General features: G+C 45.1%; 1 protein-coding gene across 1 annotated transcript; it reads right to left on the minus strand.

Annotated features, from left to right (window-relative positions):
- Window positions 1–4,280: 4,280 nt before the first annotated feature.
- On the minus strand, window positions 4,281–23,686 carry LOC140128422 (troponin I, slow skeletal muscle-like). The gene is made up of 7 exons (XM_072150129.1): window positions 23,510–23,686; window positions 22,797–22,838; window positions 15,374–15,505; window positions 15,190–15,279; window positions 13,899–14,072; window positions 12,946–13,061; window positions 4,281–4,347 (listed from the first exon to the last, which is right to left on the minus strand). The coding sequence occupies exons 1-6, from the start codon at window positions 23,684–23,686 to the stop codon at window positions 12,966–12,968; spliced, it is 711 nt and encodes a 236-aa protein (XP_072006230.1). The 3' UTR covers window positions 4,281–4,347; window positions 12,946–12,965.
- Window positions 23,687–24,318: the final 632 nt, after the last annotated feature.

A 24,318-nucleotide genomic window follows, 5' to 3' on the forward strand; every position in this document is an offset into this window, starting at 1 on the left:
GGTTCCCTTGGCTAAGAAAAGCTTTAGAACTTGATGTGGACTACAGATGGTGACATCATGAGGACTATCTAGGAATGTAAGCTGGGACCTCTAAGGTGATGACACTCTCAGTGTATGATGTTTGTTACCTGTACATACTTCTTCAGCTGATTACTGTCATTCCTGGTGACATGACTGGATGTGACATCTCGTGCAACCTCCACGTTTGATGTCTACAAGCTTGGACGTGCCACAAATGTAGTCAGAGGTGTAATATGAAGCTACTGTGCCCTGATGCAAAATGTATACCAGGTCCCTTAACTACAATGTATAATTTATAGTAATTGTCTCCATATTCTGGGAGGAGACACCTTTATGGTCCACCTAAGGCTCCTGGGCCTGGTGGTGACTGCACTCCCTCACGTTACACCCTTGAAAGAAATAGGGAACAATATTTACCTCTTTGCCTACGAAAACTACAATTTCCTCAAGTGTTATAAGGGTTAGGCTACATTCACACACATGTATGGGGGACGTATATACGGCCGATATACGTCCCCCATACACTTCTATGGGCTCACGGCCCCGTACGGGAGCGGTACGGTGCAGCACACGTGCGGCACCATACCGCTCCTTAGCCCGGGAAAAGATAGGATATCCTATCTTTCCTCGTGATACGGCGCTGTGCGCCATAACTTCCTATGGAGAGGGGCGGGGGTGAGCAGCGCTCATCCCCTGCTCCTCTCCGCAGCGCCGATGTATGCCCGCCGTACTACGGCAGGCATACATCGTGTGAATGTAGCCTTAAGATTTGTCATGAAAATGGGACAACTCTACTAGAAGGTCCAAATTGAAAATGGACTATCAATAAGGGAATCAAAATCTGGAAATCTCAGAGAACATGTGTAATCTGTTTGATGCAGTCCATTCATTCAGTAATTGTATGTGATATAAATAGAGGTATGACAATAAGGGGGGATGTTACCGGGGAACCTTGTGTCTTTGGGGACCACATATGGGCACCATCACTACAACCATCACTAGAACCTTAGCAGAGGCTATATATTTATAAGCAATATCTGATCAGGTGTGGTCAAGGGGCGTATTTGATTTTTCATAAATTTAGATCCCACTGGTAGATTTGGTGGTCACATACACCACGTAATTTGCATTGAGATATCTACCAGATATTAGAAGAGTTGTGAAGATGATGAGACAAATGATCAACTTCAGTAAGTTCCTGGAAGCAGGAACATGAGCAGGCATAAGTATCTCAGAGGCTTTGAAGGTCCAAATAGTGATGTCTAGATGACTGGGTCAGAGTACCTCCATTAGTACCGTACAACCAAAGTGGTCCGAGGAAGGACAACTGGTGAACCAGAGGATCATAAGTGCACAAGACTCATTGAGATAGGTCTAGCCCATCAAAAAGAAGATCTGCAGTGACATAAGATGACAAAGGACCTCAAAGCTCAAGGAGTAGTCAATGATGGTCGTTTTCTACTACTGAAAGTGTCTACAATGGGGACTGGAGTATCAGAACTGGCTGATGGAGTAATGGAAGAAGGTGGGCGTCATCTGAGGAAGAGAAAGGAAGAAGATGATCTTGGACCTTGGATGAGCTTGGACCTTGGATCTTGGACCTTGGATGAGCTTGGACCTTGCACCATGTGCACGTTATCGTGACATGTACCACCTATATGACACTTGAATCAGATCAATGTTTCCCCAGAATAGCAGTGACCTCTTTTGTAGAAAAATTATCCATCCACAATCCAAAAATTGTTGAAGGATGATCTGAGGGACATCTCAAAAAGGTTCAAGTTGATCTTGGTCTTAAGGAGCTTTTGTGGAACCTGCTGGAGAGACTTGTCTGATCTATAATGTCCACACTTCACAACCAGATACCACCAGATACCATTTGACATCTTCAAACATCTTGTGGAGTCCATGGTTTGGTAGGCAGAGCTCCTCTGGGTCACATTGTGGTCCTAAGCAAAATTAGGCTTTGAGGTTATGTTTATGGTTGAATATAGTCCTTGGGGAGGAGTGTAGGACCTGGCCGAGGTGGGGGCTTCTACTTTTGACATCTCTTTGACTGGAGCCACTGGTTGTTTTCACTTTTATTTGTGTAGGTGTGCAATGGCTCCAATTTGCTTACTTCCTCCTGTGTGACTCATTTCGTCTCCTCGTGAAGAATACGGCTCGCCTAAAATAGTGTCCATCTGGACAATGCGGTGTACCACAGTCAAATGCCATGAAAGCAGAAGTAAAGAATCTGCAGCTAGTCAATGGGGGTCTTTTACTAAGGGCCCGAATCACGTTTTCCCGACGTGTTACCCAAATATTTCCGATTTGCGCCGATTGTACCTGAATTGCCCCGGGATTGTGGCGCACGCGATCGGATTGTGGCGCATCGGTGCTGGCATGCATGCGACGGAAATCGGGGGGCGTGGCTGAACGAAAACCCGATGGATTCGGAAAAACCGCCGCATTTAAGAAAAAAAATGTGTCGCAAAAATTACACTTACCTTCACCAGGTATAGGCCGGTGAATTTCAGGGCATTCCAGCGCGCCTCCGGGGAACTTCAGCGGAGGAACTACCTTAGTGAATCCCAGCCGGACCCGAATCCAGCGCAGAGAACGCGCCGCTGAATCGCGAACGGACCGGGTAAGTAAATCTGCCCATATGTGTTTAACCCAAAGGGAAAAAGTTAAAAGGCCACATGACCTGAGGGGACATCTAGAAGGCGTAACAATCCATACTCAACCAATAACAGGTTGAGAAAATGAAGACACTTCATTTTTAGCCTTAGGAGCCAAAGACCTTAGCAGTGTGCTAACAGGCATCAATAGGATCTAGATAGTTTGGAAGACCCAAATTTACCATAACCCAGATAACTCAACAGACCACTCTGCTAGACATCAGAAACCAAATTGTATCATCTAGATCTAAGCATCTAGACCCTACCATGGAGACCTTAGCTGCTGGACTTTATAACTTAGACCTCAGCACAGTGACCCTAGACCCCAACAGAGAACTTGATACCTAAAGCCAAGCACCTTGTTGGGACCCAAACCCAGCACAGGTAGCACAGAAGACCCCTGCACCTCAACGTCTATGCCTAAACTCCAGAAGAAGACCTTAGAGAACCTTAGAGAGCTAATGACCCAACTTCATGACCCAAGCCTAGACAACTCAACAGACCCTTCTGCTAGACATCAGAAACCAAATTGTATCATCTAGATCTAAGCATCTAGACCCTACCATGGAGACCTTAGCTGCTGGACTTTATCACTCAGACCTCAGCATAGTGACCCTAGACTCCAACAGAGAACTTCTGAGAACTTCCACCTAGCTGGAACCCAACCCCGGCACAGATAGCACAGAAGACCCCTGCACCTCGATGTCGATGCCTAAACTCCAGCAGAAGACCTTAGAGAACCTTAGAGAGCTAATGACCCAACTTCATGACCCAAGCCTAGATAACTCAACAGACCCTTCTGCTAGACATCAGAAACCAAATTGTATCATCTAGATCTAAGCATCTAGACCCTACCATGGAGACCTTAGCTGCTGGACTTTATTACTCAGACCTCAGCATAGTGACCCTAGACTCCAACAGAGAGAACTTCTGAGAACTTCCACCTAGCTGGAACCAAACCCGGCACAGATAGCACAGAAGACGCCTGCACCTTGACGTCAGTGCCTAAACTCCAGCAGAAGACCTTAGCACCAACAAAACAGTTTCCAGACATCAGTATCCTGACGCTACACTACGGAGAACTAATTACCCGACTTCATAACCCAAGTCTCGAAAACTCAACAGACCCCTGTGCCCCAACATCAGCAATTAGATCTAAGCACCAACGTTGCAGCACCTAGACAACATCACAAAGATCTCAGGACCTTGATGTAAGTACTCACATTTCATACTCTAGGACCAAGACCTGAAGGAAGATTTAACCACCCTGACTACTGTAGTCAGGGAGCAAGGAGGGGGAAGTGTTTAGAGTTGGTAACGTGAAGATGTTACCCATCTAGGGTTCCGTGATTATCTTCTCACCATACTATAGAACAGAACTATATAGAACCAAGACTCTCTTCATTGTTAGATTATATAGTATACAAGTATTACTTATTAGGGGGGGGGGTTTGACTACTGGGACCCCCACTAATCACTGGAATGAAACGGGCTGCAGTGTAAAGCATGGGGGTGAAGAAGAAACTGCCTTTAGGACCCTGTACACATCAGGATGATGGATCTGTGAATGGTAAGAAGACACGAGCGACTCCGGACTGAAAATGATCCAACATAAACTTTATTAAGATCTTCAAAAAAACCCCGAAATTCTTCTTTTCTTCCACTGCAAAACAAAATGGCAGATTATTCTGTGCTCCTCGCTCTCCATATGTGAGTGCTCTATAATAATCTCTCAGCGCTGCAGCCCCCACTTATTGCACAGCTCCCCCTCTCCCGGGTGGCTGTGTCTGGTACTGCAGTCACCTCTGGCTGATCACTCACTATATAGCGCTGTATGGGTGCAGTGCAGCACTATACGGCCATGTTATACCTCTATGTGGGCACAACAAGCATTGTGGGCACTGTACTGCTACGGGAAGAGCAATGTATGACATTATTGGTAGAATTGGCAATCTAGACCATTTTATGGGACAATATGGGCACTGAATGACTTTAAGTATAGATGTACTGTATGTCTATGTGGGCACTGTATGTCTCTATGTGGGCACTGTATATCTCTATGTGGGCACTGCATGTCTCTATGTGGGCACTGTATATATCTATGTGGGCACTGTATGGAGCTATGTGGGCACTGTATGTATCTATGTGGGCACTGTATGTCTGTATGTGGGCACTGTATGGCTCTATGTGGGCACTGTATGCCTCTATGTGGGCACTGTATATCTCTATGAGGGCACTGTATGTCTATGTGGGCACTGTATATCTCTATGAGGGCACTGTATGTCTATGTGGGCACTGTATATCTCTATGTGGGCACTGTATATCTCTATGAGGGCACTGTATGTCTATGTGGGCACTGTATATCTCTATGTGGGCACTGTATGTCTCTATGTGGGCACTGTATGTCTATGTGGGCACTGTATGTCTCTATGTGGGCACTGTGTGTCTATGTGGGCACTGTATGTCTTTATGTGGGCACTGTATGGCACTATATGGGCACTGTATAGTTCTATGTGGGCACTGTATGTCTCTATGTGGGCACTGTATGTCTCTACATGGGCACTGTATTGCGCTATGTGGGCACTGTATGTCTCTATGTGGGCACTGTATATCTCTATGTGGGCACTGTATGGCTCTATGTGGGCACTGTATATCTCTATGTGGGCACTGTATATCTCTATGTGGGCACTGTATGTCTATGTGGGCACTGTATGTCTCTACATGGGCACTGTATTGCGCTATGTGGGCACTGTATGTCTCTATGTGGGCACTGTATATCTCTATGTGGACACTGTATATCTCTATGTGGGCACTGTATGGCGCTATCTGGGCACTGTATGTCTCTATGTGGGCACTGTATGGCTCTATGTGGGCACTGTATGTCTATGTGGGCACTGTATGTCTCTACATGGGCACTGTATGGCCCTATGTGGGCACTGTATGTCTCTACATGGGCACTGCATTGCGCTATGTGGGCACTGTATGTCTCTATGTGGGCACTGTATATCTCTATGTGGGCACTGTATATCTCTATGTGGGCACTGTATGTCTATGTGGGCACTGTATGTCTCTACATGGGCACTGTATTGCGCTATGTGGGCACTGTATGTCTCTATGTGGGCACTGTATATCTCTATGTGGGCACTGTATGGCGCTATGTGGGCACTGTATGGCTCTATGTGGGCACTGTATGGCTCTATGTGGGCACTGTATGTTACAATGTGGTCACTGTATGTCTCTATGTGGGCACTGTATGCCTCTATGTGGGCACTGTATGTCTCTATGTGGGCACTGTATATCTCTATGTGGGCACTGTATGGCGCTATGTGGGCACTGTATGTCTCTATGTGGGCACTGTATGTCTCTATGTGGGCATTGTATGTCTCTATGTGGGCACTGTATGTCTATGTGGGCACTGTATGTCTATGTGGGCACTGTATGTCTCTATGTGGGCACTGTATGGCTCTATGTGGGCACTGTATATCTCTATGTGGGCACTGTATGTTTCTATGTGGGCACTGTATGTCTATGTGGGCACTGTATGTCTCTATGCGGGCATTGTATATCTCTATGTGGGCACTGTATGTCTCTATGTGGGCACTGTATGGCACAATGTGGGCACTGTATGTCTCTATGTGGGCACTGTATGGCGCTATGTGGGCACTGTATATCTCAATGTGGGCACTGTATGTATCTATGTGGGCACTGTATGGCACAATGTGGGCACTGTATGCTCTATGTGGGCACTGTATGTCTCTATGTGGGCACTGTATGTCTCTATGTGGGCACTGTATGGCACAATGTGGGCACTGTATGTCTCTATGTGGGCACTGTATGTCTATGTGGGCACTGTATGTCTATGTGGGCACTGTATGGCACAATGTGGGCACTGTATGTCTCTATGTGGGCACTGTATGGTGCTATGTGGGCACTGTATGTCTCTACATGGGCACTGTATTGCGCTATGTGGGCACTGTATGTCTCTGTGGGCACTGTATGTCTCTATGTGGGCACTGTATATCTCTATGTGGTCACTGTATGTCTCTATGTGGGCACTGTATGCCTCTATGTGGGCACTGTATGTCTCTATGTGGGCACTGTATATCTCTATGTGGGCACTGTATGGCGCTATGTGGGCACTGTATGTCTCTATGTGGGCACTGTATGTCTCTATGTGGGCATTGTATGTCTCTATGTGGGCACTGTATGTCTATGTGGGCACTGTATGTCTCTATGTGGGCACTGTATGGCTCTATGTGGGCACTGTATATCTCTATGTGGGCACTGTATGTTTCTATGTGGGCACTGTATGTCTATGTGGGCACTGTATGTCTCTATGCGGGCATTGTATATCTCTATGTGGGCACTGTATGTCTCTATGTGGGCACTGTATGGCACAATGTGGGCACTGTATGTCTCTATGTGGGCACTGTATGGCGCTATGTGGGCACTGTATATCTCAATGTGGGCACTGTATGTATCTATGTGGGCACTGTATGGCACAATGTGGGCACTGTATGCTCTATGTGGGCACTGTATGTCTCTATGTGGGCACTGTATGTCTCTATGTGGGCACTGTATGGCACAATGTGGGCACTGTATGTCTCTATGTGGGCACTGTATGTCTATGTGGGCACTGTATGTCTATGTGGGCACTGTATGGCACAATGTGGGCACTGTATGTCTCTATGTGGGCACTGTATGGTGCTATGTGGGCACTGTATGTCTCTACATGGGCACTGTATTGCGCTATGTGGGCACTGTATGTCTCTGTGGGCACTGTATGTCTCTATGTGGGCACTGTATATCTCTATGTGGGCACTGCATGTCTCTATGTGGGCACTGTATGTCTCTATGTGGGCACTGTATATATCTATGTGGGCACTGTATGGCGCTATGTGGGCACTGTATGTCTCTATGTGTGCACTGTATGTCTCTATGTGGGCACTGTATGTCTCTATGTGGGCACTGTATGTCTCTATGTGGGCACTGTATATCTCTATGTGGGCACTGTATGGCTCTATGTGGGCACTGTATGCCTCTATGTGGGCACTGTATGTCTATGTGGGCACTGTATATCTCTATGAGGGCACTGTATGTCTATGTGGGCACTGTATATCTCTATATGGGCATTGTATGTCTCTATGTGGGCACTGTATGTCTATGTGGGCACTGTATGTCTCTATGTGGGCACTGTATGTCTATGTGGGCACTGTATGTCTTTATGTGGGCACTGTATGGCACTATGTGGGCACTGTATAGCTCTATGTGGGCACTGTATGGTACAATGTGGGCACTGTATATCTCTATGTGGGCACTGTATGTCTCTATGTGGGCACTGTATATCTCTATGTGGGCACTGTATGGCGCTATCTGGGCACTGTATGTCTCTATGTGGGCACTGTATGTCTCTATGTGGGCATTGTATGTCTCTATGTGGGCACTGTATGTCTATGTGGGCACTGTATGTCTCTATGTGGGCACTGTATGTCTCTATGTGGGCACTGTATGGCTCTATGTGGGCACTGTATGTTTCTATGTGGGCACTGTATGTCTATGTGGGCACTGTATGTCTCTATGTGGGCACTGTATGTCTCTATGTGGGCATTGTATATCTCTATGTGGGCACTGTATGTCTCTATGTGGGCACTGTATGGCACAATGTGGGCACTGTATGTCTCTATGTGGGCACTGTATGTCTCTATGTGGGCATTGTATGTCTCTATGTGGGCACTGTATGTCTATGTGGGCACTGTATGTCTCTATGTGGGCACTGTATATCTCTATGTGGGCACTGTATATCTCTATGTGGGCACTGTATATCTCTATGTGGGCACTGTATGTCTCTATGTGGGCACTGTATGGCACAATGTGGGCACTGTATGTCTCTATGTGGGCACTGTATGCCTCTATGTGGGCACTGTATGTCTCTATGTGGGCACTGTATATCTCTATGTGGGCACTGTATATCTCTATGTGGGCACTGTATGGCGCTATGTGGGCACTGTATGTCTCTATGTGGGCACTGTATGTCTCTATGTGGGCATTGTATGTCTCTATGTGGGCACTGTATGTCTCTATGTGGGCACTGTTTATCTCTATGTGGGCACTGTATATCTCTATGTGGGCACTGTATGGCGCTATGTGGGCACTGTATATCTCTATGTGGGCACTGTATATCTCTATGTGGGCACTGTATGGCGCTATGTGGGCACTGTATGTCTCTATGTGGGCACTGTATGTCTCTATGTGGGCATTGCATGTCTCTATGTGGGCACTGTATGTCTATGTGGGCACTGTATGTCTCTATGTGGGCACTGTATGTCTATGTGGGCACTGTATGTCTCTATGTGGGCACTGTATGTCTATGTGGGCACTGTATGTCTATGTGGGCACTGTATGTCTCTATGTGGGCACTGTATGTCTCTATGTGGGCACTGTATGGCACAATGTGGGCACTGTATGTCTCTATGTGGGCACTGTATGTCTCTATGTGGGCACTGTATGCCTCTATGTGGGCACTGTATGCCTCTATGTGGGCACTGTATGTCTCTATGTGGGCACTGTATATCTCTATGTGGGCACTGTATGGCGCTATGTGGGCACTGTATATCTCTATGTGGGCACTGTATATCTCTATGTGGGCACTGTATGGCGCTATGTGGGCACTGTATGTCTCTATGTGGGCACTGTATGTCTCTATGTGGGCATTGTATGTCTCTATGTGGGCACTGTATGTCTATGTGGGCACTGTATGTCTATGTGGGCACTGTATGTCTCTATGTGGGCACTGTATATCTCTATGTGGGCACTGTATGTCTCTATGTGGGCACTGTATGTCTCTATGTGGGCACTGTATGGCACAATGTGGGCACTGTATGTCTCTATGTGGGCACTGTATGCCTCTATGTCGGCACTGTATGTCTCTATGTGGGCACTGTATGTCTCTATGTGGGCACTGTATATCTCTATGTGGGCACTGTATATCTCTATGTGGGCACTGTATGGCGCTATGTGGGCACTGTATATCTCTATGTGGGCACTGTATATCTCTATGTGGGCACTGTATGGCGCTATGTGGGCACTGTATGTCTCTATGTGGGCACTGTATGTCTCTATGTGGGCATTGTATGTCTCTATGTGGGCATTGTATGTCTCTATGTGGGCACTGTATGTCTATGTGGGCACTGTATATCTCTATGTGGGCACTGTATGTCTCTATGTGGGCACTGTATGTCTCTATGTGGGCACTGTATGGCACAATGTGTGCACTGTATGTCTCTATGTGGGCACTGTTTGCCTCTATGTGGGCACTGTATGTCTCTATGTGGGCACTGTATATCTCTATGTGGGCACTGTATATCTCTATGTGGGCACTGTATGGCGCTATGTGGGCACTGTATATCTCTATGTGGGCACTGTATATCTCTATGTGGGCACTGTATGGCGCTATGTGGGCACTGTATGTCTCTATGTGGGCACTGTATGTCTCTATGTGGGCACTGTATGTCTATGTGGGCACTGTATGTCTCTATGTGGGCACTGTATGTCTATGTGGGCACTGTATGTCTCTATGTGGGCACTGTATATCTCTATGTGGGCACTGTATGTCTCTATGTGGGCACTGTATGTCTCTATGTGGGCACTGTATGTCTCTATGTGGGCACTGTATGGCACAATGTGGGCACTGTATGCCTCTATGTGGGCACTGTATGTCTCTATGTGGGCACTGTATGTCTCTATGTGGGCACTGTATATCTCTATGTGGGCACTGTATGGCGCTATGTGGGCACTGTATGTCTCTATGTGGGCACTGTATGTCTCTATGTGGGCACTGTATATCTCTATGTGGGCACTGTATGGCGCTATGTGGGCACTGTATATCTCTATGTGGGCACTGTATATCTCTATGTGGGCACTGTATGGCGCTATGTGGGCACTGTATGTCTCTATGTGGGCACTGTATGTCTCTATGTGGGCATTGTATGTCTCTATGTGGGCACTGTATGTCTCTATGTGGGCACTGTATATCTCTATGTGGGCACTGTATATCTCTATGTGGGCACTGTATGGCGCTATGTGGGCACTGTATATCTCTATGTGGGCACTGTATATCTCTATGTGGGCACTGTATGGCGCTATGTGGGCACTGTATGTCTCTATGTGGGCACTGTATGTCTCTATGTGGGCATTGTATGTCTCTATGTGGGCACTGTATGTCTATGTGGGCACTGTATGTCTCTATGTGGGCATTGTATGTCTCTATGTGGGCACTGTATGTCTATGTGGGCACTGTATGTCTCTATGTGGGCACTGTATATCTCTATGTGGGCACTGTATGTCTCTATGTGGGCACTGTATGTCTCTATGTGGGCACTGTATGGCACAATGTGGGCACTGTATGTCTCTATGTGGGCACTGTATGCCTCTATGTGGGCACTGTATGCCTCTATGTGGGCACTGTATGTCTCTATGTGGGCACTGTATATCTCTATGTGGGCACTGTATGGCGCTATGTGGGCACTGTATATCTCTATGTGGGCACTGTATATCTCTATGTGGGCACTGTATGGCGCTATGTGGGCACTGTATGTCTCTATGTGGGCACTGTATGTCTCTATGTGGGCATTGTATGTCTCTATGTGGGCACTGTATGTCTATGTGGGCACTGTATGTCTCTATGTGGGCACTGTATATCTCTATGTGGGCACTGTATGTCTCTATGTGGGCACTGTATGTCTCTATGTGGGCACTGTATGGCACAATGTGGGCACTGTATGTCTCTATGTGGGCACTGTATGCCTCTATGTGGGCACTGTATGTCTCTATGTGGGCACTGTATGCCTCTATGTGGGCACTGTATATCTCTATGTGGGCACTGTATATCTCTATGTGGGCACTGTATGGCGCTATGTGGGCACTGTATATCTCTATGTGGGCACTGTATATCTCTATGTGGGCACTGTATGGCGCTATGTGGGCACTGTATGTCTCTATGTGGGCACTGTATGTCTCTATGTGGGCATTGTATGTCTATGTGGGCACTGTATGGCGCTATGTGGGCACTGTATATCTCTATGTGGGCACTGTATGGCGCTATGTGGGCACTGTATGTCTCTATGTGGGCACTGTATGTCTCTATGTGGGCATTGTATGTCTCTATGTGGGCACTGTATGTCTATGTGGGCACTGTATGTCTATGTGGGCACTGTATATCTCTATGTGGGCACTGTATGTCTCTATGTGGGCACTGTATGTCTCTATGTGGGCACTGTATGGCACAATGTGGGCACTGTATGTCTCTATGTGGGCACTGTTTGCCTCTATGTGGGCACTGTATGTCTCTATGTGGGCACTGTAAATCTCTATGTGGGCACTGTATATCTCTATGTGGGCACTGTATGGCGCTATGTGGGCACTGTATACCTCTATGTGGGCACTGTATATCTCTATGTGGGCACTGTATATCTCTATGTGGGCACTGTATGGCGCTATGTGGGCACTGTATGTCTCTATGTGGGCACTGTATGTCTCTATGTGGGCATTGTATGTCTCTATGTGGGCACTGTATGTCTATGTGGGCACTGTATGTCTCTATGTGGGCACTGTATATCTCTATGTGGGCACTGTATGTCTCTATGTGGGCACTGTATGTCTCTATGTGGGCACTGTATGGCACAATGTGGGCACTGTATGTCTCTATGTGGGCACTGTATGTCTCTATGTGGATACCCCAGCATCTATGGCTGTGACTACAGTGTAAGAGAAGATAAGTGATGGAAAGGATAATCCGGGTCTCTTACATACATTACATACATATATATATATAGATGACATATGGAAGAAGACATAATGGAGCCCTTGATGATGGAGGGGGATTATGTGGCCCGGTCTCGCCCTGTCTGCGTAGTCTTCTCATGTATGTGCAGTATTGTCACTAGATCCCTCACCCTCTTGTGTCTTACAGTAACATCTACAATAACTTTGGGTGTGACCTCACCTTTAAGAATAATACAATATTTGGCCCGGATTCAACAATTTCCTCTGCAGAATATGTGCTCTGCAGGATCAAGACTGGGGATGAATCGGGGGCAATGTTTGGCATCGGGCGTTCGATTTCCCTGGAGCACCTCCGCAGGTGACACTGAGTACTGCGTCTGACTGGCCCACCGGGGAATCAGAGGACCCTGCGGTGGGCCCTGAATTATCTATTGGCAGGATGGCATGGCAGTGCCCCCTGCAGGTGGAGGCAGGTTATTACCTGTAGTGATTGTCCCCGTCTTATGCATTACTGGTGTCAAACTTCTTCTTTCTGCCCTCCATGCCGGACATGGCTTCAATGTTTTTACGCCAGTCAGTCACCTCCACAGTCTTCTCCTACGACAGAACAGTGAAGCAGTGAGGCACAGAGAAAAGCGGGAGCGTGGCATCCTGGTGCTGTGCCATGCACTACCAGTATCCTCTGAACTGTACACGCTGTAGTGTTGGCTATAAGGGAATCTCTCAGAGCTGTAGAACCACTGTACCACCAGGGCATAACATTTACCTCTGGGTCACCAGGACATAACATTTAACCCTGTACCACCAGGACATAATGCTACTGTACCACCTAAACATAACATTAAACTGTGGGTCACCAGGACATAGCATTTACCATTGTTTCACCAGGACATAATACTACTGCTCTGCCACCAGCACATAACACTTACCACTATGTCACAGGGACATAATACCAAGACCAAGACTTAACATTTACCTCTGGGTCACCAGGACATAATACTACTTTACCACCAGGACAAAACACTACTATATCGTCAGGACATAACACTAAGCACTGTGCCACCAGGACATAACACTTACCTCTGGGTCACCAGGACATAACATTAACCTGTGGGTCACCAGGACATAGCATTTACCATTACCAGGACATAATACTACTGCTCTGCCACCAGGACATAACACTTACCACTATTTCACTGGGACATAATACTTAGAAATGTACCACCAGGACTTAACATTTACCACTTTACCACAAAGGCAGAATACTACTACTTTACCACCAGGACATAATACTTACCACTATGTCACCAGGGCATAATACTACATTACCACCAGGACATTCTGCGTTGTATATTTCCCCAGTTATTCCTATTAGTCCTCTATAATGTGGGTGCAATCATTATCAGGGTGACGTCTCCACTCCAGACAACTTACCTTCTCATCCTCCTTCTTGACGGACTTGAGGTTGGCCCTGAGATCTAGAGAGACCTTGTGTGTGGAGCCCAGCAGGGCTTTGAGCATGGCGTCTGCGGAGATTCGCACTCTGCGCAGGTTCGGGCGCTTGAATTTCCCCTTGAGGTCAAAAATCTTCTGATTTAAGCTGTCAATCTATGGAACGAAGAATGTAAAAATATGAATAGTGATGCAAGGATCCCCTGTCAGGTGCACTCCGGGAATCCCACCCAAATCTCAGCTATAGGGGAAGGGTCTCATACAGCCCCAACCTGACGATACATGAGCTGGCCCTATTAAAGGGAGTGTCGTCAGTGATCCTGGCTATAAGGACTCGGAGCACCAAATATCTAATACTAAAGGAACACAAGACTTGTCCCCTGTCCTCGGGATGGGGGAAGTAGATTCTGATCCTAAAGGTCCAACTACGTTGGGTTCTTCCAGAGATAGTGAAGTAGTGTATGGTGATATTATTTGGTCACTGTGCTGTATGCTGGTATAATATTATTTCTACTTATATTATTTGTTTGTGGAGGGTGTTACCAGAGCCCCTCCATTCTGCAGCTTTGAAGACTGTTACACTGGGCAGGAGCACTTCCCTACCTCCTGCCGTGTACTGAAACCTCCCTTGCTGCAGTGAGATTACATCAGGCAGAGGGAGGGGAAGTGCTGAGAGAACAAAGGGGCAGACAGTGTAACAGCCTTTGAAGCAACAGCACGGAGGAGTTCTAGTAACAACACCAGAACCGTCAGGCTAATAAGCATAATTTAAACTTTGATTTTAGAAAGAAGTAGGCCACGGATAAGAAATATAAGAAGATACCACAGTCACGGTGCCTGGATCTGTGAGTAATGTCCCTGATATATCATGATGGATTTTGATGGTAGATTTAAGGGTTTTTTTGGTCACTTTTGCTCGGCATTATTTGAAAACTGCATGGGAGCCCGGACCCAAAAACAATGTGGGTGATTCAGGCGGTCACGTGACCGCCAGAATCGCCTACGTTTGGTAGGGGCCCCTTTAAGGGCAAAGTGGTGGAGGCCCCGGGGCACGCGCCCCAGGCACCCCCTTATAATCCGGCCCTAAAATATTTTATTGAGTACTGTATGCAGGTATTGTTTGCTGACTTTCTGTTGGTATTGTATGAGTACTGTAGGTCAGCGTTATTTGGGCACAGTACTGTACATAGATATTACTGGTTCACTTTATACTGTATCATTGGAGTATATGTATTATGGGATCACTGTCAACTATAACATAAAAGTCTCTTACTTCCAGTGCGTTCTTTTTTACTTTTTCTTCGATATTGTATCGCTCTTCATCCGCAACATCAATCTGTTTGTGAAGTTTTAAGCATAGTTGCTGAAAAAGAAGAAAAAACCCATCTCCCTATTAATATGACTATGGGGAGCGCCCCCTGTGGGTGCAGTACTGCCCCTACCCCTGGGGTTATTACCTGTAACTCCTGGAGGCTCAGCCCGTGACACTGTAATGGAGGAACGTTCTCTGACAGAGTCCTGGCCTTCTCCTCCTCAGCTTCTTTTATCTCTCTCTCTAGATCTTCGCTGGCTTTAGCGAGCATCAGAGTCTACGAGAGGAACGGAGAAAAACGCAACGTCACAAGCAATCTTATATCTATATCTATCTCCTTTCTATCTCATATGTATATCTATCTCCTATCTATCTCATATGTATATCTATCTCATATGTATATATATCTATCTATCTCATATCTATCTATCTATCTATCTCATATCTATCTATCTATCTCATATCTATCTATCTATCTCATATCTATCTATCTATCTATCTATCTCCTATCTATCTCATATCTATCTATCTTTCTATCTCACATCTTTCTATCTCACATCTATCTATCTATCTATCTATCTATCTATCTCATATCTATCTATCTATCTCATATCTATCTATCTATCTATCTATCTATCTCATATCTATCTATCTATCTCCTATCTATCTCATATCTATATCTATCTCCTATCTATCTATCTATCTATCTATCTATCTCATATATATCTCACATCTATCTATATATCTCATATCTATCTATCTATCTATCTTCTACAAAATCATTGACAAAAACAAGAAACTTGCCGACACTTATAGGGGGACATTAATCATAGTCTGTTAGACTGTTTTGAGCGTCTTTTAGCGCAAAAATCTGGCGCATCTCGTTAATTAGGCGCATTAGGCGCACGGCTAAGTTCGGCACTTAGTGGTTCTGAGTCCCTGCGCCTCTGACATAGTGAGTGCGTCCTATACAGATGTTTGCACGGGATCTATCACTAATTTGCGCCTAAAAAGGCACAAAATAGGCGCAGAAAATGCACCTCCTCTGAGCAGGTGCACTTCAAAAAACTTCCCTTTTCATTACTAAAAACATACATTTTAGGTTCCCAAATGAAGAATTCCCTCTATGCAACATGGAAAATACTTCGGAGCAGTTTTATAATGTAACATTTCCCCAGTAACGACTTCATCATTGTCTATGGGATCATCTCTGGGAGTGATTATTGTCTTATTGTACAGATCTGAGAATATTATCAGTCTCCATTTCATGTAAATTATAATAAAAAAGGCAAAGACTCATTTCAGCAAGAATTTTTTTTTTTTTTTTACATCTCTGTAACTTTTAGTCCCTGCAGTTACATCACAATGATAGTATTATGTGCAGAGATGACGCCCTGAACGTTCTGTCACATTTTCTCAGTCTCCTTTCATTATTGCTCACAAATGAGATCTAACAATTTGCGCCAAATTTAGGCTCAAATGAATGGGACATGCGACAAATCCAAAGTGCATTTACTAAGGCAGAACCAGATCCATCATAGATCAGGAGCCAAAAAGAAGAGCAAACCAGGTGCAAAAATAGGCGAACCTGAGACCCCACTATGATTAATGTCCCCCATAAAGTGAAGTTTTTTGGAAGTGCAGCTGCTCAGAGTAGGTGCATTTTTGCGCCTTTTTTGCATCTTTTTTGGCGCAAATTAGTGATAGATCCTGTGCGAACATCTGTATAGCAGCCACTTACTATGTTAGATAAGGCGCAGGGACTCGAAACCACTAAGTGCCAGACTTTGCCGTGCGGCAGAAAATGGCGCATAAAAGCGCCAAATTAACGAACTGCGCCAGATTTTTGCACATTTTGACTAATGTCCCCCATGGTGTCTAGTGCAGCTGCGCCACAAAAAGGTAGTGTGCAACATAAATTTGACATAAAAACCCTTTTTAAATACCTGTGCAAACACTTTACATCTAAAAGAACGTGCAAAGTCCGACAGAAAACTGGCGCATGGCCCTTAGTAAATGTGTCCCAATGACTAAGGGCCGTGCGCCAGTTTCCAGGCGCAAAAAAACACAGAGAAAAACTAGTGATACATCACAACTTTTATTATTTTTAACAATCCTTCTGTCTGCCACAGGATTTCCACCCAAAAACCTGGCATTGTTTATGTTTCAGTAAATCAGATGGTAGTTCACATACAGAGATTTTCTCATTTTCCTGTCAGGTTGTGGTAACAGGAAGTGCTGCCATATTGGATGTCACCTTTGAACCTTAGAGGTAGATGATCGTCCAACAACTGATATATTTCCCCTCGGTGGGCGCTATCTACTGTTTTTTAGTTCCCCCACACAATATAATGTCCGCTTTAGTGCTTCCACACAACATAATGCTCCGAAGGTTGGAAAACATGTCTGCCATGACGGCCTTCTTCCAAAAAACAGCGCCACACCTGACCATGGTCTGTGCCAGTATTGCAACTCAGCTGCTTAGAAAGGAGTGGATCTTAGTTGTAATACCGCCCACTAGCCATGGTCAGGAGAGGAGCTGTTTCCAGAAGAGAGCAGCCATGTTTTTCAACCCCTTTAAGTTCCCCCACATAGTACAATGCGACCTTAGTGCCCCCATAGAGTATATTTTCCCCTTAGTGGTTCCCACACACTATAATGCACCCCTTAACATGGTATAATGCCCCCTTGTGACAGCCATACTGTATGATGCCCCTTATAGAAAAATGCCACTTACTGCCCCCTTATGTGGAGAAATGCCTCCTTAGTGGCCTCACACAGGATAACACCCCTTTAATGGCTTCCACTTGATATAATTCACCCCTCCCCCCCCCATACACCTCCTTCTGGTATCCATACAGTATGATGCCCCACTGTGGGCCATGTGACCCCCCAGGTGAAAAAATGCCTCTTTATGCCCCCCCACCAGATAGTGTAATACATTCATCAGCCTCCCCACATACTTTAAAGCTGACCTTTTACCACCTCACACATGCGGTGATTAACACAACCCTCTATATGGGCTGCTATACAGATCCTGTGGCACTTAGAATTTTCTTTCTAGCCCCCACAGTTGCTAAGATATCAGTCCTTGTATCTGACCATTGTAATCCTCTCTACTGTCAGAGAGGAGGTGCTTGATTAGAGTGTGGCGCGTGGTATGTTCTCTTACACTGAAACACTGAGAAGATTGTCATAACACACGCCCCTACCTCTGCTCCAGTACCTCCTCTCTGACAGTGAAGAGGATTATAATGGTCAGATACTGGGACTGATATCTCAGCAATAGTCGTGGGGAGAAAGAAAATTCAAACTACCCCTCAATCTGTGTAGCAGCCCCTACAGAATGGTATGTTCATCACCAAATGTGTCTCCTGCAGTCACTGGCTATATCCAAGCTATATCCAAGCCAAAACGGGGTAAGTGGTGGAGCAGGGAGCTACATGCTTTCTCAAAATTATATGCTAATTGGGTTGAGCTTCCATTATTTTGTGATTTTCCAAAAATGAATTACCGTATTATCACATTTCTTTATTCAGTATATTTTAATATTTTATAGATCATTTTTTAAATAATTTTTTTTAGCTTGGTGGGATGATTGCATAGAAAAATTGTCCCGTCCTACAGAGTTATGAAGGATGTTGGGCCATCGGAGGCCTGCGCTGAGCCAGAAGCTGACGCCTTGCTTGTCACTTGCTGATTCACAGCCATGTCTTGTGGTATATCTGTTCAGGGAGATAAGACAGATCTGGCCGTACAAGATGTTCCCCTAGTACATGGCCTAAGCTATACAAAACATACGTGCATGTGACACTTGCTGTTAAAGGGATTGACCATGTTACCTCATGTTTTATGTAATGTGTGTGTAAGTGTGAGGGGAGGGGGAAGAATATTAGGTAATTTACCGATATACATCTATTAATAGTTCTATTCCACTTTCTTGATATGTAAAGTGAGGCCTCCTGTCTTTTACCTCATCAGCCGGACATTCCTGTCCACAAAATGGCCGAAGAAGGAGGGTCATGTGATCTGTATCTGTCCACGAGGAATCACCATGACAGGACATTATCATAGTCTTCATGAGTATAAGATTATGGTCCTGGCAGGGCGATCGTTCATGGTTAGATAGAGACCACATGATCCTCTATCTGTGGCCATTTTGTGGTCAGGAATTTCTGGCTGATCATAAGGTCCTGTCATGGTGATTCCTCATGGACAGATAGAGATCACATGACCCTCCATCTGCGGCCATTTTATGGTCAGGAATGTCCGGCTTATGAGGTAAAAGACAGGAGGCTTCACTTTACATATCAAGAAAGCGGAGCAGAACTATTAATAGGTTTATAAATGGTAAATTACCTAATTACACACATTACAAAAAACATGAGGTAAAGTGACCAACGCCTTTAATGTAACCTCTTGTAATGTAAATATAGGGGCCCCCTAAAACTAAATGTGTAGGGGGACGCATGGCGTCGTCGGCCCTTATGGATTTCCTCATGTTTGGTGGACCTTTCAGTTTTATAATTTCTTAAATTTAACTCAGGTTGAGGTAATTGTGTTTCATGAGGTAATTTCTGGTGTTCATTTTTCCCAAACTTTTTCCCTGCCTAGTGATAGTAAAAGGCACGCTGTGATTTGTCACGAGTTGGACGAATAGAAATGCTGTTTCCAGGCTAATGTTTGTAGGAACTCATTGGATTGGATTGGATTGGAGCGGCGATCGTGTGTGATCTTGGCCAGTTTTCAATCAAGATCGTCAGGTTTTATTCAGTTTTCACAGTATTCTTTAATGTGTTTTAAATTTTATTTATTATTTATTCGTTAAATTAATTATCCAATTTAGGAATATTTTATCTAATTATTTTTTTAATAAATTTGATTCCTCAAATACTAAACCGGCGTGGCCATATTTTACCTCACTGATTATCGGTTGGCATTGTTTCTTGAGAGAATGTGACACCAAATGGTGGGAATTATTCAACGCTCTTGCGCCAGAATTCTGTCGGATTTACCTAAAAACCCTAGCACCACATTTATGAAGGCGTTAATACCTTTTTCTGGCACTTTTCCAACCTGTCTAACAGAGGGGGTGTGGCCTTCAATAAATGACCATGACCTCACTGAAAAGGGGTGTGGCCATTGTAAATTTGTATGTGCGCCAAATATTCTGTCACACCGTTTAGACCATATGGAACTAGACCTAAAGTAGGGACTAAGGGACACATTTATCATACACTGGCGATAAGTGTGCCACATATGATGCTGCCCCAGCACACACCCGATTTATCAGGAGGCTCCGGCCTCTGGGGCTCTTCAATGCTAAAATTGTGCCATAGCCTGCGGTTTAACGGGCGCAGGCAATAGGCACATTTGTAAAGTAGTGGATTTTATGCCCCTCCACACCTGTAAGACTATCCAAGAACTGCCCCAAATCAAGTAGAACTGCCCACTTTTGGATGGGCTTCTGGATGCCCCTTATGAACAATTTGCCAGGATGACTTCCAAACATATGTGACTATCCTGATAAACTCAAGACCAGAGTAGACAAGAGCGCCTTCATGTATAACCTCAGGCAGAGTGCCCCTTTAAATAATCCAACAAGAGTGCTCCCCCATGAATAGTGTTAAGCCGAATACAGTGCCCCTTTTTGGTGTGACAGCTAAAACACCCCATTTATATTGTCAGCAGGTTTCAATCCTCTGCATAGACATTAAAAAAAAATTTGGAAAAATTACAGCCGCCACTAGGGGGAGCTTCCTGCATACATGTTTATTTTTGAGGTAAATGTATATACAGTATGCGGTAAGCGTCTAAGCTCCGCCTAGTGGTGACTACAGGTAGCCAGAAAGTAATCTATAGTTATGGAAGGGGTTTTGGAGCTCTGTATCAGGAAATTGGATCTAAAGACAGATACAGAGATATATTGCAATATATACTGTATTTTTCGGACTATAAGGCGCATAAAAAAAACCTTTGATTTTCTCAGAAATCAAAGGTGCGCCTTATAGTCCAGTGCGCCTTATATACGAAGCTTACTTACAGACAACAGCTGCCTTGAACTGTGCACAGGTCTGCCACCTGCTGGTCATTCATTCTTATAATCAGGTGCGCCTTATAGTCCAGTGCGCCTTATATATGAACCTAGACATTTTAGCAGGCATTTATTGATGGTGTGCCTTATACTCCGGTGCCCCTTATAGTCCGAAAAATACTGTATACATTATATACATTAATAGTACTCCCACAAATAACAGGGGTCCAATCAATAAGAGATAGTAAAGACCCCCAAAAATACGGTCAGTCACAGTGCCCCCATAATAGGACCGGCTTTATATTGAGGCCTGTCCTTTATACTATCAGGATTTCCATTTTCCTGATTTCCAAAATGATTACTTTCTGGCTACCTACAGTCACCACTAGGGGGAGCTTAGGAGTGTACCGCATACTGTATATACATTGACCTCAATGAAAAAGCTGTATGCAGTAAGCTCCCCCTAGTGGCGACTGTGCTTTTTCAGAATATTATTTCATAATTTTACATCTAAGGAGGGGATTCGGAGCTCTGTATCAGAAAAAACAGAAGGTTTTCCGTGGTAAAGATACATTAGGAAATGAATCAGCAAATAATTCTGGATCCCAACAAGTGAAAATCCCCTTTAAGGATTGTTATGGTCCCTGTTTGGAATGAAGCTTTTTTTTCGTGTGCACCTGGTAGTCTGGCAGAGAAAATATTTTTTCCCCGATTCTGCAGACGGTGGTGGCCCCGGGGCTCATCACTATTGTTCTCTGTTCACACCTGTCACTTAGGCCCGGGCTCCATGATAACATCCCCTTCTCTCCCAGACAATGAGGACATTGGGAATTTGCTGAGTGTGCCAACCACATCCTCTGCCAAAACTATTTCTCCTCCAGCACTCGCTTTTTTTTTTCTAGAATTTTTGACTTTTTGGCAACACTACTAATTAAAAATGTTTTCTTAATTATGTGGAACAGATAAGATCATCTGAAAATGTGATAGCTAAGGAGGACGTCCCGTAAAATCCTGATTCAGGGTAGTGCTACAACAGCCTGGGCTGGACTTTCAGCAGAGCTCCTGTGTCGGCCAATCAAAAGCCAAAATAGAAAAGGGGCGTGTCAGAAGTAAGCACCACCCCTAGATCGCGTATATCATTTAAACCAATCATCTGACTTACCTGTTATTCTACCTCAAATAGGGCAATAGTTTGTTGCAACATATTTGTTATCCATGGCCTCCTACCTTCTAAAATCAAACTTTAGAATCATGCTAATGAACAAGAAGGGCTCCAGGGGGTGTTACCAGAGCCCTTCTATAGCTACACAGCCTATAACACTGACTCCTCCTCCAGCACTGCTATAATCTTGCACACTGGGAGGGCTAACAAAAGCGATAACATTGCAGGATGTGACTACACAAGATTTGCGTGTAGTCTGTTACCATGGAGACGCATAGTTCTGCATTGGAGCTGTACACACAGCAGATTTTTCTTTAATTTTTATGGTATTTTGAACAACTTACACATGTTGCAGATTATATCCAGTCTTACCTTAAGAAGCAGCTTCCTGGAAGCCGGGATTTTAGATTTCCTCTGAAATGAAGGAAAGATGGAGTGTTAGATGTTCGTGGATTGTGGAGGTAGGTTGTCAATTATTAAATAGAAAATGAATATTTAACTTACCTCACCGCTGCAGAAATCACACGAAGATGCCCCAAGGGAAGGAAACAAGAGGATTATTTAGTATATGGAAGATTTATGGAAATTTTTATCAGAACTTTTTTTCTGAGTATACCATTGACCACCAGGGACAAATCTCTGAGTATACAACTGACCACCAGGGACAAATCTCTGAGTATACCACTGACCACCAGGGACAAATGTCTGAGTATACTACTGACCACCAGGGACAAATCTCCGAGTATACAACTGACCACCAGGGACAAATCTCCGAGTATACCACTGACCACCAGGGTCAAATCTCTGAGTATACCACTGACCACCAGGGACAAATCTCCAAGTATACCACTGACCACCAGGGACAAATCTCTGAGTATACTACTGACCACCAGGGACAAATCTCCGAGTATACAACTGACCACCAGGGACAAATCTCCGAGTATACCACTGACCACCAGGGTCAAATCTCTGAGTATACCACTGACCACCAGGGACAAATCTCCAAGTATACCACTGACCACCAGGGACAAATCTCTGAGTATACTACTGACCACCAGGGACAAATCTCCGAGTATACAACTGACCACCAGGGACAAATCTCCGAGTATACCACTGACCACCAGGGTCAAATCTCTGAGTATACCACTGACCACCAGGGACAAATCTCCAAGTATACCACTGACCACCAGGGACAAATCTCCGAGTATACCACTGACCACCAGGGACAAATCTCTGAGTATATCACTGACCACCAGGGACATATCTCTGAGTATATCACTGACCACCAGGGACAAATCTCTGAGTATATCACTGACCACCAGGGACAAATCTCTGAGTATACCACTGACCACCAGGGATAATTCTCTGTGTATACCACTGACCACCAGGGACAAATCTCTGATTATACCACTGACCACCAGGGACAAATCTCTGAGTATACCACCGACCACCAGGGACAAATCTCTGAGTATACCACTGACCACCAGGGATAATTCTCTGTGTATACCACTGACCACCGGGGTCAAATCTCTGAGTATACCACTGACCACCAGGGACAATTCTCTTATTATACCACTGAGCAAATCTCTGAGTATACCACTGACCACCAGGGACAAATCTCCAAGTATACCACTGACCACCAGGGACAAATCTCTGAGTATACCACTGACCACCAGGGACAAATCTCCGAGTATACAACTGACCACCAGGGACAAATCTCCGAGTATACCACTGACCACCAGGGACAAATCTCCAAGTATACCACTGACCACCAGGGACAAATCTCCGAGTATACCACTGACCACCAGGGACAAATCTCTGAGTATACCACTGACCACCAGGGACAAATCTCTGAGTATACCACTGACCACCAGGGATAATTCTCTGTGTATAC

Source organism: Engystomops pustulosus, chromosome 4 (assembly GCF_040894005.1).
Source record: "Engystomops pustulosus chromosome 4, aEngPut4.maternal, whole genome shotgun sequence".
Taxonomy (NCBI): Eukaryota; Metazoa; Chordata; class Amphibia; order Anura; family Leptodactylidae; genus Engystomops; species Engystomops pustulosus.

Excerpts from the sequence above, each read along its gene's own strand:
- LOC140128422 (XM_072150129.1), bottom strand. The coding sequence starts at position 23,686 with ATGTCCCTGGTGGTCAGTGATATACTCAGAGATTTGTCCCTGGTGGTC. Across the intron at positions 22,839-23,509 it reads TCGGAGATTTGTCCCTGGTG|AGGAAATCTAAAATCCCGGC; the intron begins GTCAGTTGTATA and ends CCTTCATTTCAG. Across the intron at positions 13,062-13,898 it reads TCAAGAAGGAGGATGAGAAG|GAGAAGACTGTGGAGGTGAC; the intron begins GTAAGTTGTCTG and ends GTTCTGTCGTAG.